This window comes from Nyctibius grandis, chromosome 4 (genome assembly GCF_013368605.1).
Source record: "Nyctibius grandis isolate bNycGra1 chromosome 4, bNycGra1.pri, whole genome shotgun sequence".
Classification (NCBI taxonomy): domain Eukaryota; kingdom Metazoa; phylum Chordata; class Aves; order Nyctibiiformes; family Nyctibiidae; genus Nyctibius; species Nyctibius grandis.
Window position 1 is genome coordinate 42,119,518 of NC_090661.1, and position 20,437 is coordinate 42,139,954.

A 20,437-nucleotide genomic window follows, 5' to 3' on the forward strand; every position below is an offset into this window, starting at 1 on the left:
AATAACTTTTCTTTTCTGGTATAAAGTCCTTCAATATCTTTAAAGACATACTAGCATCTTGTTTTATCTTACTGTAAGCCACTTTTTACCAATAAATACCCCACGCTGAAACCAAGACAGGCACTCCATCTCAAGTAAAGCTGAATCAGCTGCATCATCTGACCCAGTTTGTATTCCAATGTACTGAAGAACTATAATCTCAGGTCACATGGGCCCACCGAAGGGCACTGAAAATTGCCCCATGCAGTGTTACCACTGCCAGACTAGTTCTGAAAAAGTTGCACTGTGTAATTTTGAAAAGATTTGAGCACAGAGATGAGTTTGTGAGATGAGTTATTGCCATGTATTTCTTTTAAACCTTGAAAAAAGTATGGCAGATTGTTCAGAACATGTACAGAGATTTAACAACATAACAAGTATTAATGAAGTATTCAGAGGAGACAGTTTTATATGTTGCAAACATTTTAATGATTACTTTTGAGCTTACACATTGGGTGTTTTTTTTAAACTTCAAACTGCAACAAGTTAAATAAATGTTTATAATATACAAAGAAAATACAACCAAAAGTAAAACTTGCTTTAAGTGTGCCTTGCACTAGGAACCAGTGTTTTTTAATAGCTTTATTGTTGAGCTGCACAAACACACTTAAGGATTTGATCTTTATAGCAGGGCATTTGAGAAATCAAAATATATTCCCACTTGAAAGAAAAAAAGAAAAAAAAAAAAAGGTTGTGCATGATTATATGCAAAAACCCACTAAAATACTCCAATAGTGCAGGCACCATTAAAAAAGAAAAAGCTGGAGATGCCCATGAACTCTAAGTTTTAAGGAAGCAAGTTTCTGACCAGTTAGCTTAAAGCTAGCGAAACAGGGATCAGTGATGGCAACTGTAGTGTACAAGGTATTAAATGACAAACTTTACACAAATACACCATTAGAAATTTGTATCAGTGAATGCTGAAAATCTGATGATCTGTTCTTTGAACAGTCAAACAGAACCACCTTAATTTCCAGTTGTGCAAGCCCTTGAAGCATCAAACAGTGTTCTGTGCCAATTTCTTGCTGGCTGTGTAGTTACAAGGATTTATTTTGTCATTAGCAGCTAACAAATTTATTCCACATGTTCCTAAAGCCTCACAGGTGAAAAAAAAGGCAAGTCTCATCAGAGCACAGCGTGGAGATCATATTTTTTGCACACAAACACAAGAGGCTTCGCTAGTATCAAAGAACACTTTCTCATGTCCCGTATTGCAGTCAGCAGCTCAGTTGAGATGGAAGCCTTTCTCCATTGTAGCAGCTAGCAGACGCTCTCTCATAATCTCCTCAGAAGAGTACTCAGGCAGCTTTAGGTAATGCACACATGTATTCACAGATGGGTAACTTGCATCTGTCGCATCAACCTGAGGAAAAGAACATTTTTTACTGCAGTCATTTGCAGCATTCAATATGGAAGTTAAAAGTTGTACGATCCTCCAATTCGTGGCATTTACTGCATTCGTAACACCAGTTGTCAAGAAACAGCAGCATCAAGAAAGCTACAGATCAACTTATAAATATATTTACTTTATATGTACATTAATTCTTTTATATTCAAACATGAAGTCAGAGAACAGACCTGAAACAGAGGTCAGTGCTGAAAGCTTAACATAGTGTCATAAATTAAAAACCGAAAAGAAAAAAATCAGTTTTATTTCTTAACGTAGCAACGATTACATTCAAAAGCTAAAATAGCTGGTTTGAAGGGCAACCTGAAGAAGCCATACCTTGCGTACAACAGTGAGCCGGGGATGTAGGTTTGCCAGTCCTCCTGGTGGGAGTGTTGAACAACCAGTGGTGAACTGGAGAAAAGCCTTCCTTTCATCTGAAGACATGCCACACAAGACTCTCACAAATCGAAGGAATCCAGGGCTTAAAATAAATTAAAATAGTAAGTTATGATAACATTGCAAGAGTGTGTTTTTTTAATTTCCCTTAACTCGAGACAGTACAATTACAACCTTTAGTCATGTCCAAGCAGTCATTGTAAGATTCTAGTGCCTGTTCAGTACTGAGTTAAGAATAAAACATCATAAAACCCATTAAAATACTTCCTTAATCTCCTTGCTGGGTATTACACAGAAAAATGTAGGTAAATAAGAACTTTTCTCCGTACTTATCTTGGAGTGTTATTTGGGTACCTTGCATATGAATGAGTAGAAAAGTAGACAGAGCTCAAACCTATTCTATGAGAAGAACCCAGCTGACTATAATCTTAAGACTTTTCCTGTACCACTCCTGCAGTATAAAGCCACTTCAATTTATAGACGATTTTATTTCTATCCTGTTAAAAGACCCTCATGTGAAAAAACCAGGAAAAACGTAACAGACTACAGCAGATCTTCAAGGACTCCTCCAGATAGCACTGCTTTCTTCCATACCAGCCCAGGGAACGAGGGGGAGGGCATGAAGCACAGCCTGCTGAAACACACCCTCAGGTATCAGGCACTGTAACCTCAGCTGCATCTTTGCATGCAGGGCAGGGTCAATACCAGAATCGCTCCACACAGCATCTTAGGCTGATTAGGATCCTTCAGCATGCTTATACTAACACAGTTCCAGAAGGAATTTGTATGTTATTGCTACCAAACATGACACGCAGCAAAAAAAACCAAACCCAACAAATCCCAAAACATCAAGACCACCTCCTGGTAGCCAGTCACCAGTACACTTGTTCCCTGCACAGTACATTTTCTTTTTTAACTACACTTGTAGAGAAAGAAATAAGAAATAAGGGATAAATAACAACTATACCCAACTGAACAGAAATTATAACCAAAGATGAAAGTAAAAACTCTGAAATGCTATTTTTAATAGCTTGTATTAGTTAGCTGCCATTACATTTCTACTAGTTGTTCACATTTTAATATTTTAAATTTTTTTATCACCTCTCATCACAAAAACACCAAGTACCTTCTAACCTATCTGTTGTAACATACATGGATATTTCATGTAGTTTTAGACAATCACTTGCTCTTCAGTGACCACCAATCCCATCCAATTTGGCATCTTCATCTAAAGAACCTTCTGGACATTTTGTCACTTAACATCTTTTAGCTACTATTTTAAAGTCACTCAGAATGCAAGTACCTATCTCGTGTATATCCCAGTTTAGGTTCAGTATAATTGATGATATCCTCAGCTGCCCACGAAGGTGACTGATTTCCACAAAGAATCATCTGAACTTCTTCATGGCTGAAGGAACTCAGCTTCTCCATTGGGAAGACTCTATTGAAGCCATCTTTAATTTACACAAGATAGTTACAAATATAAGTCAAAAGAATGTTTATAAAATAATGTCAGCATTTCAATTATATTTTAATTAAACCAGAATCAATCAACAGTTTGATTGATTCTGACAATCTCAAATTCAACAGAATCTCTTCAAGACTAAAATTGGCATAACTAATGCAAAGGTGTTATGAAATTATTATCTATTGCATTCTTTATTTAAAAGTTTGTGTTTGAAAGCCATTCTGTGCCACCACTTTAAACCAGCGTGCCCTGAACACCAGTTGGTCCACCTAACTGCATATATGTTCTGTCATATTTAAAATTACCTCTGAATGCCTCCATCTGTTTCTGTATACCAGTATGCATGCAGAAGTCAAACATGAGATCTACATATTCCTCCGCATTATCCATTGTTATAGTCTGCAAAGACAATAGATAAATACTGTAAGAGTTCATTTTGCATTAGAGTTACTGCTGAGACAGTAAAAATTTAACTGCTGTTTAAATTGTAAAGGTAGGTTGTTTCCTTACCTCATCTTCACCACCTGGCTTGAGATCCACAGCTGTAAATCCATACACTTTGGACGAAGGGCAAAACTGAAAATTTAGACTTCAAAATACAAAGATAGTTACTAATTGGAAACAAGCCTGCTACTGCTTTTGCAAATACACCAGATTTATAAACTGCACCCCACACACCCAAAAGCATCTCGCTACATTTCAAACCATTGTTTGTGGATCATTTTGTATATACATTAACAGTGGTACCACAATACAGAACTACAACTAGTAATGGACTACACAGATAATACGTGTTTCAAATCTATGGAATGCACAGGCACGTACTCACCCACTATTTATTTGGATTTGATAACCCTTGAAAATTTCATAAAGTTTGATATCTTTATCAGCTTCCAAACTACTCAAACTGTTTAATTCAGTTCATAAACTCAAAAAATCCTTTACATTAATTTCCAGCACTAACAGTTATAAAGCCACTTAACATATTTGACATTTAGGGCCTTCAATGGTCCTAGTTGCTTTCTCTCTGTAACGAGCCGTGCTGAGGTCCGCAAGGCCATAAGCAATTACGGAACTCTTGGCTATGCAATCCTTGTGGCACAACATGATTTTAACAAATAACCCATAATATTAATAGTAGAAAATATACTGTTGTTTCAAAAGAAATAATTTAAAACTACAAAAGATGACATCCTGACACAAGTTTACACAGCTATGAGCGCTTTTATGTCTTTAAGATTTGCGAGAAGTTCGCAAATGTGCTGTTTAACATGGGTTCAAACAGTGCACTGCATGTCTATTAACACAATCTGAAATGTCAATCTGTCCTCTTTAAAAGCTCTTCAAAAAACTTTTAAAATTTCAATAGTTATCATAGCAAAGACATTACCGTTTTACACTTTTCTAAAGGTCTTTACAAGTATTTGGGTGTTCCTAGAGAGTCATATGGCATTGCAGTGCAGCCATATTTAAGTTATACATTAGGAAACTGAGCAAGTGCAAAGAGAAAATCCTCAAACTAAGGAACAAGAACGTAGTTACACATGGCAAACTGGATCTTGCTGCATCTCTAATGATTCCTCCTTGCAACGATACTATTTAAAATGAAGAAATCTTCATTTTTAATTATAAGTGTTGACATTTGTCTCTAACACAACACTCTTTGGATATTTATAAATAAATATGAAAACTCTTACCCCAAATCCTCTATGCTAAGAGGAGGCCCCGAACCTGATGGATTCTTCAGCATTAATTCCTGTAGTTTTGTATTCTTTTCATCTTCTGACAGACTTTTGTTGCTTAGAATTTGACGCCTTTTAATTGCAAGGTCCTTAATTTCTTTTAGAAACCTAGCTCTATGTGGATTTACTAATTCAAAGTCTTCCCACGTCAAAATTCCATTAAACCAGGCAGGAGGTTTAGGTTTTGGTGGATCAAGAATAAATTCTGATTTGGAGTCTTCTTCCAGACTTCCTACTGACAAGGAATCATGTCCTTCTTCTGTAGAAGCCTCTGACTGACTTTCAGTACAGTGCAAGTCTCTGTCACCCCGTGATTCATATATCAACTTACTCATGTTACTTTTAATGTCCCCCATACACATGAGTTTAAAAAAAGGCTTAGAAATGGGTAAATCCACAAGTCTATTGTCCTGAATGCATTTAGCCAAGAAAATTCCAAGGAAATGAAAGAGTTTAGTTATTCTTTCAAGTTCATCACTGTCTTGTGGGAATGGTGCTGTGAAGAGTCCACATGATCTCTGTACATAGTAGCCAGGGGGTTTCAATCCACCACCAATATCAACCTGATTTAAGAGACACACACAAAAGAAGTTGACATTGTTAAAGGTTAATTTAATCTGTTAAAAAGAGAACAGGTAAGAAAGCAAGCTGTAAAGTAGAGTGGTCATTCTTGACCATGATGAGTGGCTGCTCACTGATCATGTGTTGTTCCCTTCCTGGATATCTAGTTCATTTTTCTTTTCTCCAAGTACTCAGTTTAAAATGCAAATTGAAACATACCTGACGAGACTCATCATCTGGGAAGTCATCATCACAAAGCCAAGCTCCTAAATCTGTCCTCTGAAATTCTGCTGCCACCAATGCATAAAATTCCAAGGTAGGACCCAGGCCTGTTCCTTCCTCCCCTAAAAACTCAACCTAGAAAAACATAAGGAATGTTAATAATAAAAGAAAATCCTAATGAAATGTTCAGTGTTGGTAATGAAACAGGATATTCAATATCCCGGCCAGTACATTAGAAATAGCTAACCTCGCTGTGCTAGGCAGATATGCTTTACCTCTAGAACAGATTTTCTGTCTGCATGAATCTGCATGACATTTTCAGCCCATTCCATCAAGGATTCACCTCGCGGAACTTTCACTCTTTCATGTTTGAGGCGTCCAACTCTGAATTCTCCCGGATCATCACGTCGCACTGTGCTTGTGGTCCTTGTCCGTTCAACAGTGGCTTCACGTCTGTTCTGTAGCCACACAATGGCTCTGGAAAAAAAAAAAAAAATCAGTTGTTTAAAACTTCGACATCTACCAGCATGAAAACTTGAAAGTAGAAAAAGTTACCTTGTTAAGTACTAATTAAGTCCTTCTAATTTTTTTTTGAAGTTATGTACTGAAGTATTTCTCAGAAATATCCAAAATGCCCAAATATAGGCTGCTTCATATTTTATGAGTTTAGCAAACTAAATAATTTTTAATTACTATAAAGGGCCAGCCATAACTTCTGATGTAACAGATGGCACCAATGAAAACTTAAAATTTTTGATCTGAATTACTATAGTTTTCATATTACAGTGGAATGAACAGAGGGTAGCATTTAGTGTAGTACTTTTTAATCACAGATGCTCAAAACTGTTTATAGACACTTGTTATACCTTCCATTATACACTGCAAGGCAGTTGTACATCATCCCATTGACACTGCCCAGGTTTTAAAGCAAGATTACTTACTTATACACTTATTAGAGAAACACAGAACCAAAGCTGAAGTGCAATCATACACATACAGACCCATATCAGTGAAGGGTGAACAGCTGCCCCTAATAGCAGTACTTACATGAAGCCAAAGTTCAAAATTCTTGTATGTATTGTCATCTATGCTACCTACAAAGCTACCATCTGTTGGTTGTTTTCCAACTATGGTCAAGTGTCATGACAGACAACAGAGAGTGTACACGCCCATGTGCGTGTACACACAGAGTTCATATACAGTATATGAGTTTTAAGAACTACTTCCAATATTTTAAGAGCTTAAGAAAGCTCTTTACTTACCAAGTAAATACCATGCAATGTTTCCCGAAGGATCTCTTTAAAACAGTTTTTCTAAAACATTACCTTTTTCCAAAACAAAAAACTAAACACACATGGTCCAGTTTTCTGGACCATTTTTCCATATAAGCTTAATTTTTTCCATATTAAGAAGATTTACATTGATGTCTTGCAAGACAATACCTTTTCTTCTCTTCCTTTTTTTTTTTCTTTTTTAGATGCCTCATTTTACACTCTTCATGAGGCATTTCTACTGCGTATTAGACACAACAGTAATTTTTGCAACTCACTGTCTACACTTTTCTTCCTCTTTGGAAAAACAAACAGAAAAAAACAGCCAAGAAAACCCACAAAAACTAGTTCTTCCTTCTCACTACATAAAAGTAAGCTGGCAAAAAAGGTTTACACTGTCTACATACTCTCAAGGTAATCACTGCTGCAATCAAAATATTTTGGATTCCTAAGTAACCAAACACTTTAAAGGGTACCCTTAAATGTTTTCATGTCTGATTTTGATACAGTTTCATTAAGCAGCTAATACTAACTTTCAAAATAGCATCTATCTGTTAGATTTTGTCTATTTTGTTAAGACTTCAGTGAATTAAAAATAAATTAACCAAAACAAACAATCACCAAACCAGTGTAGGAACTATAAAAATAAGAGATATGTGCTTTGGTGTATGTTTTCAAAAAACATTTAATTCACATTTATTTTCAGAATTTTTAAATTTTGTTCCTTACTCCTTTATGCAATGAACTGCAACCGACTCCAATTACTGCCTGATATGATAACCCAGCTAGAGGTACGCAAGCAAGCCTTCAGCTAAAGTTGAAAAATGAAATTTCTTCAAAGGAATTTCCTCAATAATATCAAACAGAAGGAAGGCTACTCATCATAAACCTCTAATACAATGAACAAGAAATGTTTCACATGTCCAAAAGTCTTTTTGAAGTTCTCCATCTTCTTCCTTTTTTTTTTTCCTACTATCTATAATGCTTTATATTTTGCAAGCAAAATCTGTTAGGATAAGGTCCTTCTGTGAGTTAGCAATTGAAAAAAACTATTATATTTTTTAAAAAAAGGGAAGCAGTCTTAGGGTTTTTTTATTTATTTTTGTTACCTTGATGCTCCAAATGCTGTGCATGTGAAGTACAACTGCCTTGTTTCAAATGGAATTAAGAAAGGACAGTTGCTTGTTAGCTGCTCACACCAGTCTGGCAAAGCTCCACTTGCTAGTGCCAAGGGTTCCTGTAGTTTAATGCAATGAAAAAAGAAAAAAAAAAATAAAGTGTTTCTAATATTAAACTCAGGTTGTCCAAACATGTTTGTAACTAAGTACACAGACACCCAATACACCCAAGTACAGAGTTTTCACCTGTGCTTGAACAAGTTTCTTCCTTCTCAGCAACTGCTACTTTTTTTTTTTTTTAAATGTTATGAATGAGAAGTTCACAGAGTTTCTAGGACTCAAGAGTGGACATAGGGTGCTTTGGCACAAACATACTAAAAGCTGTAGTAAATCTCTGGGATATGTACTACTCAAAGCACTGTGGGGAGATTAGAGTTTACAATTACCTGGAGAGAATTACTTCTGAGTTTTGCTCAAAAGTGATTAGATACCATCTTCTCAATACCAGAAGACACAATATAAACTTGGTGGTAGTAAAGATGATACCCACTGAAATATTGCTATAGTCCCTTCTAAAATACAAGTATAATTAAAAAAGACTGCAGAAATTATTACTACAAAGATATTCAGGGTGCTTGAACAGTCTTTAAAAGAACTTGAAAAACTGATATTTTTTTTTTTAAATGAATAATTAGGACAACTTAACTAATAAAAAAACCCTCAAAAAGCACACAAAAGCCAAGCAAGTCAAGAATATTCATCATCTTTAAATCTTTGTTAAAGAAAATGTAGTTCTACTGAAGAACTACATCTTCGTTTTCCTTTTAACACATCCAACTGACCTAGTACCAATACGTTTTGTAAATGCTATTTTTGAAAGCTTTATGTGTCATGCATAAATAATAAAATGTTTGTGAACCCTAACACAATTAATTTCCTTTGTTACAATGTCATCAGGCAGGCATACATACACTACGTGGTAACACTGATGTTTGGCGCAGAAAAAAAATATTCTTTATAACCAAGAGATATGAGTCTATTAAAACTTTTCTTGGTACATTTTTATTCGGACTAGCTGTTCTTACAGAATTTACTCATTCAAAATGTACAGAAGTAAATATTGTATGAAACAATTCAGAAGTCAAATGGCAAAAAAGCTAATGATTTCAAACAGTCAGAGTAAGGAAGAGTATAATAGAGTCTTAAAAACAATATTACATATATACATTGTGCATAATACATTAATGTAATACCTCAATCTGTTGCAGAATCTTTGTAGTCATTTTTTTGCTTGTGAATTCATCTGGCGGGAAGTTAAACTGAGGATGCTCATCTCCTTCTGGAAATATCAAGAGAAAATTTTTCCTTTATTTTGTTTTCATTAAAACATTTACAAAGCTCTGCTGGATAACTAACCTACCTTCTTGAGAAGTTCGTGCTGTGTAAGGGTCACTGGCAACTATATACAAAATGCGAAGTAACTGCAGAACATCTTCTACTCCACAGGAGTTCTGCCCACTTCCAGCTTTGGCCTGAGGCTGTTCCTTTGCCAAACTAAGGATATCAGAATTTTGAAGAGTAGAAATGGCCCCTTGACTTAATCCAGATTTTGATCCATGTTCACAAAAATCCTGTAAAAATAGAATTAAGAATGAAAACTGTGTGTTACTATCTTTAGGACTGTGCACTCCAAGTCAATGATTTGAAAAATCAAAATGGTTATTTTGTTTAACATCAACACTTAGTTAAATTGTGGATGGTTCAAATCATGACTTAAATGCATTTTAATATGACTATATTGAATAAAATACATTTAAAAAGAAGAGCAGCAAAAACTAACTTGATATTGACATGTGAACCATTCAACTTCCTATACATGTCACACCCCTCCTCCACAAGAATCTTTAAAGCTGCAAAACAAAGCACACAGCCATTCATAATAAAAACGTTTGGATGCAGACATATACCTTGTATGCAGCTATGAGCTGGGAACAATTTCTGTTTTTCCTAATACTTTTATTAGTGCCGGTTAATTTCCAGTGGCGCAGGAAAGCTGAGTCTGCATTCTTCTGCAGGTAGGTTATCAAGTCATTCTTTGGTAATTCGTCAGTGCCAAGGTACTGCTCCACATGCTCTACTGACCAGCAACCCTACAACAGGAACCACCAAATGTTGGTTTTTCCTGATTGTAAAGTCTTTAAGATTTCACATGCATTATATATTGTCTTTTTTAAAGGAGCATGCATTTACAAATATACTCACTCATATCCTTTAAGTAATTGAAAACTGTTAGTTTTTTTAATGTAGCATTTCAAACACTGCAATAAGATTTGTTTTGCTTTTGTTTAAACAGCCATAAAAACATACACAAAGGCATAGAAGTAAGTCTTACCATTTTTCCACTTTCTTTCTCTTTATCAGAATCCTTCATTTCTCTGTACATGATTCTAGATATCAAAACAATGAGTTACTATTTAATATTCATAGCACATCCTCTAAATTCTGAAGTTATACATTGACTTGTTAGACATCAACAACATTTAGATAACATGATGTAAACCAGTAACAGCAGCTGCTCTTTGCTGCAGAGAACATCTGGGATACCCTGATGCAGCAAAGTTCTTAAACTCATACTTAATTTTCATGATGTCAATATTTATCTTGCAAAGTACTTAATTTATGTTTCCTTAAGTGAGGTTTGAGTAATCAAACAACCTTTATTGTGCAAATTTCCCAAACCAGTTTTAGGTTCTTCACTACACACGCACCAGCTCTTTGAAATTTTGAAGTTCTAGGGTAGCTTGCTGTGTATTAGCTTAGGAGATACGCACATTTACAACTATTTCTCATGCTTTCTAAGTAGAAAATAGTTTTGTTACAGCACACACTTTTTACACCAGGCAACTCAGAAAATAAGTGCAATACACGAGCAACAAGCACCGCTGAAGTCTGAAATACAAAGTTAAAAAAAACTGCAACCACCTTACTGCAGTTCTTGCTTTCGTATAGGTTAGTTTTCTAGTAAGACAGAAGTTACATTGTGTGTATTTTCCATTTACTACACCAATCATATAGTCTTATAATTTCTGTCTATTCCTATAAAGCAATTAAGGTCAAATTAGGGCAGAGAGAATAGTTGAGGTTGGAAGGTACCTCTGGAGTCCTAGTCCAATACCCTTGGCTCAAATGTTATGTTTAAATGCAATTTCCTCTATTTCTATTTGAGCTGTTTTCTTCCTGTCCTTTCACTTGTTGCAACAGTCTATGCTCTGTCTTCCTTACTTTCTCCCATCACGTATTCATACACATTGGTAAGATCCCACAAGCCTTTCTTTCTCCAGCAACACTGGACACAGCACTCCAGATGTGTCTCACCAGTGCTGAGCAGAGGAGGAAGATCACCTTCCTCAACCTTCCTAATGCAGCCCAGGATGCTGCTGACCTTCATTGCTGCCAGGGTGCACAGCTGGCTTGCATTCAACTTTGCATCCACCAGAACCCTCAGCGCCTTTTCCACCAAGCTGCTTTCCAGCTAGTTGGACTCCAGCCTATACTGGCAGTTTTTCCCCTCAGCTGCTAGACTTTGCATGTCCCTTTGCGGAACTTCATGAAGTTCCCATCTCCCCTTTTCTCCAGCTTGATGAGGTCTCTCAGAACAGCAGCACAACCATCTGGTGCAACAATGACTCCTCCCAGTTTTGTTTGTCTGCAAGCTTGCTGAAGGTCTGCTCTGTCCCATCATACATTAATGTACATGTTAAACAGTACTGGACCCAGTATCAACCCTTGGGGTACACCACTAATGGCTGGCCTCCACCTGGACTTTATACTGATGATCACAACCATCTGAGCCTGGCAGTTCAGGCAGTTTTCAGACACTATCTAGTCCATACTTTATTAGTTTGTCAACAAGGGAGAAAGTGTTGAAAGCCTTGCTAAATTTGAAAGAAAATAACATCTGCTGCTTTCTCCTCATCCACTGAGCTAGTCATCTTATCATAGAAGGCTATCAGACTGGTTAAGAATTATTTCTTCTTCATAAATCCATGCCACCTACTTTCAATCACCTTCTTGTCCTTCATTGTTTGAAAATGGTTTCCAGGACTACTTCCATCACCTTTCCAAGGATGAAGGAGAGGGTGATCAGTCTGTAGTTCCCTAGATTTTCTTGCCCTTCTGGGGGATAGGAATGACACTTGTTTTCTCTAGTCCTCAGAAATGTCTCCCAGTCACCACAACCTTTCAAAGATAATCAAGAGTGGCCAGGTCTTGTGGGTGCATCCCATTGCGTTGCATGGACTTGTATGTCCTGTTTCTGTAAGTGTTCCCTAATCTTTTGCCCTTCACATCCCTCATCAGATTCAACTCCAGATGGGCTTTGGCTTTCCTAACCGCATATCTTCACAACAGGACAATGTCTCTATATTCCCCCTGGGTCACTTGACCCTTCTTCCACCTCTTGCATGCTTCCTTTTTGAGTTCTCTTGAGAGTTTCTTGGTCATCTATGCAGGTCTCCTACTGTCTGTGCCTGACTTCCCACACTGGAATGGATTGTTCTTGAGCCTGGAGGAAGTGATCCTTGAAAAATCAATCATCTCTCCTGGACCTCTCTTCTCTCTAGGACTATGGGATTCTTCTAAGCAGATCCCTAAGCAGACGAAATTATGTTCTCTTGGTCAATTGCTTGACTTGTGAAATATTATTAACAAGTCAAGCTGAGCATTAGATGTCATAACTTTTTTTTGTTTTTAGTCACAGCACTAGCTTTAAAACCAATAAGAACATCCTGATGTAAATGCAAGAAAAACTAATTCTAGCATTGCTTCCTCCAGAGTAGGAAGAAAAACTCAACATAGTTTCACACTCATTTCCTAATTGGTCACAGTGTTCTCTACACAGAAAAACAAACTTGTGAGCTTACGTGTATGTTGGCTCCCAAATACGTCTAAGTTTGTCAGATTTCACATTGCCATTACAGGAAAGCTGTAACAATTTCTGTACATAGTAAAAGATGGTAGATCGAAAGTTTGTTAAGGGCAGTTCTACTTCTCGAGTTGTTCCAAGACCTGAAACTTTCAAGGTAAGTGCTAAACGTGGCGAAGGCATGCACTCAACCTCTTCCAAGAGTTCTGAATGAGGTGTACCTGCATGTGAAAAATCATTTGAGAAGCTATTAATACAAAGTTGGCTTAAACAATAAAGCGGCTCAATAAGGAAGTGTGAAGACTTCCTGCACACACACCAAAGAGATGATACTAAGCTGTAACTATGAACTCTATCTAAGGGCTGTAATGGCAGCCCTTCTCTATGCAAGTAAGTCTCACAGGGATTTTTGAAATCCCTATTGATCTTTACATCTTAATAACATCCCCTTTAATATTATCACAGCACATGCATTCTTCTTTTCCTACACAGTATCCTCCTGTTGTATTAACTAGTTTCAGTTCATCAAAATCAAGAACGGCTCATTTCCATATAAGCTAAACCTACATATTCCTTTCTGTAATGAACATTGACTACACCCACACTGCTACGCAAGAATGAACTAAGGAGCAAGATCAGGTGCTATGCTGCTGTTCATACAGACTGCTCCATTACTGTATTAGCTTTGGACTGTTTCAACAAGCCCTCTCCAATCAAAGCTATTCTGGGTAGCTCAACCCACAGATTATTCCCTGCAGGTGGAACCAGACATAGCAAGAGATTTATCACTAATCCAAGTTAAATTCATGAGTATGTTTATTTTACACAGCATTTAATTTACTTTTCCCTCAATAACGCTGGAACCTGCAGAGGTAGATGAAACTCTTATTCAAAAAGAGAAAAGCCACACAGCCACAAAAGCATGTTGTACTGGTTAATAGCGATAGGATCCCCAGAGCCCAACAGGCCCTTAACTGTGAGTCTCCATCCTAAAGCCAGATCAAATATCACAAATGTCTTGTCAGCATACCCGGTGGAGGGATTTCTAGGTCAGTTGTCTGTTGAACATTAGTACGACCAGGTCTTGGGTCAAAAGCAGGAACCAGAGCAGAAAACTGCCGTTTCAATACATAATCATCATCCCATGTTCTTCTACGGCCTCCTTTTGTTTCATACTCCTCTTCTTCCTAAAAAAAAAAGTCATTGTTTTTTAGACTCTGCTACGAAGAATCATTTGATCAAAAATTTAATAGTTAGGGAATAGAGTAGTCATGTAAACTAAAATTGACACAAAAGGTATCAAAGCTGGCACATAACAGCATTAGTTCCATTTAACTGGTCAAGCAGGAATCAAGAGAATTATCAAAACCACAGACATAGGGAAATCAACATAAGTGGGCTAACTTCACAACACATGTATTTACAATTTCTGGAAAGAATGAAACTTTCCATGAAGCACCAGAACCCAGGGAAATACAGAGTACTGCAGACCAGCAAACTTGGTGTAGATATTTTGTGTATTCCACAAACTTTGTAATATCAAAGATTCAAAGAAATCAATAGTGTCAAAATAAAAACATTAACTTTTCTGAAACCAAGAAGTTTTTTTTGAAAGCGTATATATATATATATAGATATATAATGTGTACATGTTTTATCCAGAGATTAAATCAAATACCAAAATACTGGAACGCTTATGGTAGGAAGAAATCTAATTTTCAATAAGCCTTAGCAAGTATTAACTGCTTATGACTTTTCTACAGCAAGTTTTTAATCTGTTCAACACCTCATTGAGAAGAATTACATAGTATGTCAGAGGGAACAGGACTGGAACCCAAGATAGGAAAATTTTGTTTTCCAGATCTGATTCTTGCTGCGTAATCTTAAGCAAAAACTAATTTAGCTATGTATGCTTTTTCCTATGAACAACTATAGTAACTCTATATAACTCTATATAACAACTATAGTAGATGAGGGCAGGGCTGTGGATGTAGTCTATCTAGACTTCAGTAAGGCATTCGACACTGTCTCCCACAGCATCCTCCTGGACAAACTGGCTGCCCGGGGCTTGGATGGGTGGACTCTTAAATGGGTTAAAAACTGGCTGGATGGCCGAGCCCAGAGAGTGGTGGTGAATGGGGCAAAGTCCAGCTGGCGGCCGGTCACTAGCGGTGTTCCCCAGGGCTCAGTTCTGGGGCCGGTGCTGTTCAATATCTTTATAGATGATCTAGACGTAGGGATTGAGTGCACCCTCAGCAAATTTGCAGGTGACACCAAGCTGGGTGGCAGTGTCGATCTGCTGGAGGGTAGGAAGGCCCTACAGAGGGATCTGGACAGGTTAGATAGATGGGCCGAGACCAACGGCATGAGGTTCAACAAGAACAAGTGCCGGGTCTTACACTTCGGCCACAACAACCCCATGCAGCTCTACAGGCTGGGGGAAGAGTGGTTAGAAAGCGGCCCGGCGGAAAGAAACCTGGGGGTGCTGATCGACAGCCAGCTAAACATGAGCCAGCAGTGTGCCCAGGTGGCCAAGAAGGCCAATGGCATCCTGGCCTCTCTTAGGAATAGTGTAGCCAGCCGGTCTAGGGAAGTGATCGTCCCTCTCTACTCGGCACTGGTGAGGCCGCACCTTGAGTACTGTGTTCAGTTCTGGGCCCCGTACTTCAAGAAAGATGTTGAGGTGTTGGAGTGAGTCCAGAGGAGGGCGACCAAGCTGGTGAAGGGTCTGGAGGGTCTGACCTATGAGGAACGGCTGAGGGAGCTGGGGTTGTTTAGCCTGGAGAAGAGGAGGCTCCGAGGTGACCTTATTGCAGTCTACAACTACCTGAAGGGAGGTTGCAGTGAAGTGGGAGTTGGCCTCTTCTGCCGGGCAACTAGCGATAGGACAAGAGGGCACAGCCTCAAGCTTCGCCAGGGGAGGGTCAGGTTGGACATCAGGAAGAATTTCTTTACAGAAAGGGTTATTAGACATTGGAATGGGCTGCCCAGGGAGGTGGTGGAGTCACCATCTCTGGATGTGTTTAAGAAAAGACTGGACATGGCACTTAGTGCCATGGTCTAGTTGACAGGGTGGTGTAAGGGCAACGGTTGGACTCGATGATCCCTGAGGTCTCTTCCAACCTGGTTGATTCTGTGATTCTGTGATTCTGTAACTCCATTTAACAATTTCTGACAAGTGATCAACACTCTACAAACTAAGGTTGTTGTTTGCATTGTGCATCCATTTAAGTAGTACTGGCTTTTCCATTCCTAACTTTATATCTTTGTGCAGAAGGTGAAATAATGAAATATTTAGTAATGTACTGTAGTTTCTATGAAAAGAATAATTACAGTAACTTTAAGTGCTAAATGTTTTTGTTCAAGTGACTAAAGTTGTGCATATTAATTACAAGAGGAAGTTTCTATAATTCCATAAGACAATATTTACATTTATGTAATAAACATTAAACTATCATTACTGAAGTCTTATATTTTTCCTCTTATACCTTGCAATATCCATTGTGATCGCTTCAATGGTAGTAGAAGACCAAGCACTCATCACACCATTAAAGAAGAAACAAATGAAAAGCCAGAACTCACAATACTGTAGGCAAGACCCATGTGGACTAACCTGCTGGGTTTTTTCTTTTTTTTTTTTTTTTGGTTAAAGAGATATTTCCTCTGGCATACTTACATTATTACAGTTTGCTTCACACAGACCTACAGTTAAACACATCCCAGAACTGTAACAGTACAGAATTCAGCAGCCTACCCACAAAGTTACACCATTTCATCAGCCAGTGAACTAGTGATCCATCATTTCTACTGTTGGTCAACTTGTTCCCAGGCTGTTTTTAAGATGTTAATTCTGACCTATAAGGTCTCAGGGTGTGCTGGTGTTCAGAAACACTTTTCTCTGGAATAAATGTTGAAGGTGGTACAATCAAATTTGTACAGAAAGGGGACTGCCCTGATAGCTGCCCTGTCTAGTGAGGTCTTGCAATTTTATCACACCCCTGTGAACGCATGAGAAAACAGCTTTCTTAATACTCAAAATATATGCAAGAATGGGGAAAAGGGACAATGACCTGTCTTCGTAAAGTAGTATTCAGTTTGCAGGCCCTGAAAAGTATAACATGATTTTAACTTTGGCATTTCATTTAGAGTCTTAACAGATAGGTACTCCAAACCAGTAGTCCTAAATCTAAATAAATTTGTTTTAATTAATACAAAGTTTATAGCTAGGACCCCATATTGGAAAAACAAACAAACAAGCAAACTGTGGACTTTTAATGCATCTGTTAGTCAATTTAAGATATCATCTATGCTAACTATACTGTACCATAACTTCCTCATATTCTTGATCTTCTTGGTTATCATCTTCATTTTCATCATCTTCTTCATCGGGTTCAGGCAGATCCTCATCATCATCTAACTCTGCCAACAGCGTACTAGCTCGGCAGCTATCAAGAAAATCTATAATACATATATATATATATATATTTACATACAGAACAAAAGATAGGAATAACTTTTAAAGCAAAACTTTGAAAATTAAAGAACAGGAGCATCGGGAAGAGTGAAAAATACAAATCTCACTTAAACAAGAAAAAGAGAGAACCAAAACATTGCTTATGGCATAGTGAGATTACAACCTGTAATAAAAGCATACACCTGACAAAATGTCCAGGGGTCTAGTCAATAGCATAACTAACAAAAGAAGCACTTAACATCTGTATAATTAAGAGTGATCACCAAGAGTGATCAGTTTCTCATTTGCTGACATCAAAAATTTTGTAATTACACTTATTCTAAATTACAAAAGATCGCAAAAAATGGTACACAAACATATACTGTCTGATTCTACGTTTAATTAATTTTAAAAACAGGTTAGTGATGTAATTTCCGCTAAGAATGTGTGGCTTAGACCTCAAATTACAATGTAAAGGACATTTAAAATAAACATTTAAGAATAATATTTTTAAAAGATTCAATTGCTAATTAACTTCTGTAACAAAAAGCTGAAGACAGATATAAAGTTCAATTTCACCCACCTAGTACTAAGACTTAAAAATCAACCCCCCAAAACCAGAAAAGAAGTTCGTAGCAATCCAAGGTGGACTGGGATGAATCTTTGAACTTCTACATTTTTTCTATACACATATAAACTATGTTTACTGCCCCAAATACCCTTTGAATTGTTGCCAATGCCCCAACAGAAACTTTAAGGTAACTCTACTTGCCCAGTTCTTTATGACATATTTTAAGACTTGTCACCCAAAGTATAAAACAAGACTTAAAAATAAAAATAATAAAGGGAGATGGCATATGCAGATATCTTAATCGATCGCATCCAAGCAGCTCAATTCCAATATCCACTGAAATTGAGATATTTTTCAAGCAATTTCAATAGGCTATAGGAGAGGCAAAATAGAACACAATCTTAATCCAACCAAATTTTAAATCAAGTATCTTTTCTTCCAACAACATCTCACAATCCAACAAACTTCACATTAGGAAGTATTTTACCATATTGAGCCCAGGTTTTCTTTACTTCATTTCATCAACTTAATTTCGAGATATTATCAACCTAGTTAACTACAATCTTCTTTCACAGTATTCATATCCTGCAAATAACTTCTGCCTTAACGTCTGTTTCTAGCGTATAGTGCCCATGTAACTCTGGATTTTGTTCCTCAAGTCATATAAGTCTGTTCTCCGTGTCACTTTAATTTCTGTGTTATTTCCAATTTTTTTGCAATTACTATTATGGTATTGAGATACCTGGAACCTCATATACTATTTTAAGTGTATAACGTGCCTAACGGCGGATGCTTTTCAATCACTCAGTAACACAAGGTACCTCACACTGAGCATGTAGCATGCCTATATAACACACTGAGAAATAACATTTTGATTTTAATTACAGGTTCATATGAGAACTACATTAGATACTAAACTCATTTGATTAAGGAAAAGATTAAGTACCTAAATAAACTATACCATAAATAATAATAATGTGGGATAGAAACTGTTGAAAATAAAGATCCGAAAACATAAGGAAATACTACTATGTTAACATTATTTTACTTACTGCCTTACAGAACTAGTAACATATGAACAGCTCAACTTTCAAATACTTTTCAGTAAATAAACTACTACATGAGAAAATCATAACAACGGAAGAAAAGGAAAAATCATTAATGGGAAGTCTGCTTATGTTCATTTAAAAATGAAACTTACCATATAAAGAATATTCTGCCTCCTGACCTGTATCGCTCTCACTAGATGTTGATGTTAGGCTAGTAGTTAGAGTATTACTAAGCGACTGACCAACAGATAAAACTGTAGTTGCTGTAGCTACATTGCTGCTGCTAGTAACACTGGATGTAGACATGGTCACTGTTGATGTGGTACCAGTTGTAGTCAGATTAGGAAAACTTTGGGCACCCATAAGAGGAGAAGCTATAGATAAAGATATGGTAAGATAAAATAAATGATTTGATGACTTGAAGAGTACAATTTACATGCATGAGCCCTGTGTTGAAAAATATATTTGGGGTTGAAAACTATCAGATGCCTTATTTTACAATAAAAAATAACAGACTAAAGGGGAAGGGTTTCTCAGTGCAAAAGTGAACCCTACAATGCAGATGCTCACTTCTGAGCATATTCCCTTGCATACATTTAAACCAAATAAGTTTATTAAATAAATCCCCAAATCCCACTGTAAATCTGAAATTACTTAATTTCATTTTCAACATATGACAAGTATTTCTGAAATCTGTTATTTTAATACTGTGTCTGTCTTTAAGCCTAAAATGTAATTTAACCTCTAAACAGCAACATAATTAGTTATACAGGGAAAACAGTTTAACTACATATAAATTAACTGAGAACAGAACATAACAAGACAAAAGTGAAACTTGTGATTTTTGTGCATTTTTCTAAAGTTCTTAAAGCAGCTCTGACTAGTTATCTTTCACATAAATATTAGCACATATGTTCATGATGGGCAACAAGCCTGAGTTGGCAGTACTGCAAAACATGACTGAACACCTTACTTATGTTGGAGGATTTATATAAATAATTTTCAGAATAAGCAAGCAACAACTAAGAAGTTACCTTACTGCACATTCAAATAAAACACAATAAATGCATTTAGTTAACAAATGAAACAAGACTGAATTCACTGTAAACGCAATAGAAAGAATTTCAGTCAGTGTACATAACTGAGTATAAGTTATACCTACCTGCAACTACACATCTACAGGCCAATCTTCAAAACATTTTCTCACATGCTTATCTTCAAACACAGGAGGAT

The 20,437-nt window shown here is 36.9% G+C and overlaps 1 protein-coding gene across 9 annotated transcripts in view; it reads right to left on the reverse strand.

Moving 5' to 3' along the window:
* Positions 1 to 444: 444 nt before the first annotated feature.
* The window catches only part of HECTD1 (HECT domain E3 ubiquitin protein ligase 1), a 66,337-nt gene continuing 46,344 nt past the window's right edge, over positions 445 to 20,437 (reverse strand). For 7 of the 9 annotated variants that reach the window (XM_068398176.1, XM_068398172.1, XM_068398170.1 and 4 more), the window contains 17 exons: positions 19,357 to 19,578; positions 17,456 to 17,589; positions 14,162 to 14,318; positions 13,130 to 13,352; positions 10,600 to 10,654; positions 10,175 to 10,357; positions 9,628 to 9,838; positions 9,461 to 9,546; positions 8,199 to 8,326; positions 6,094 to 6,295; positions 5,816 to 5,953; positions 4,991 to 5,598; positions 3,804 to 3,882; positions 3,599 to 3,692; positions 3,129 to 3,279; positions 1,766 to 1,910; positions 445 to 1,402 (listed from right to left, as the gene is read on the reverse strand). In XM_068398176.1, the coding sequence (XP_068254277.1) occupies positions 1,265 to 1,402; positions 1,766 to 1,910; positions 3,129 to 3,279; positions 3,599 to 3,692; positions 3,804 to 3,882; positions 4,991 to 5,598; positions 5,816 to 5,953; positions 6,094 to 6,295; positions 8,199 to 8,326; positions 9,461 to 9,546; positions 9,628 to 9,838; positions 10,175 to 10,357; positions 10,600 to 10,654; positions 13,130 to 13,352; positions 14,162 to 14,318; positions 17,456 to 17,589; positions 19,357 to 19,578 (2,954 nt within the window). In that variant the 3' untranslated portion in view covers positions 445 to 1,264. The remainder of the gene's footprint in view (positions 1,403 to 1,765; positions 1,911 to 3,128; positions 3,280 to 3,598; positions 3,693 to 3,803; positions 3,883 to 4,990; positions 5,599 to 5,815; positions 5,954 to 6,093; positions 6,296 to 8,198; positions 8,327 to 9,460; positions 9,547 to 9,627; positions 9,839 to 10,174; positions 10,358 to 10,599; positions 10,655 to 13,129; positions 13,353 to 14,161; positions 14,319 to 17,455; positions 17,590 to 19,356; positions 19,579 to 20,437) is intronic. The other 2 variants (XM_068398178.1, XM_068398174.1) reach the window with 2 other exon arrangements.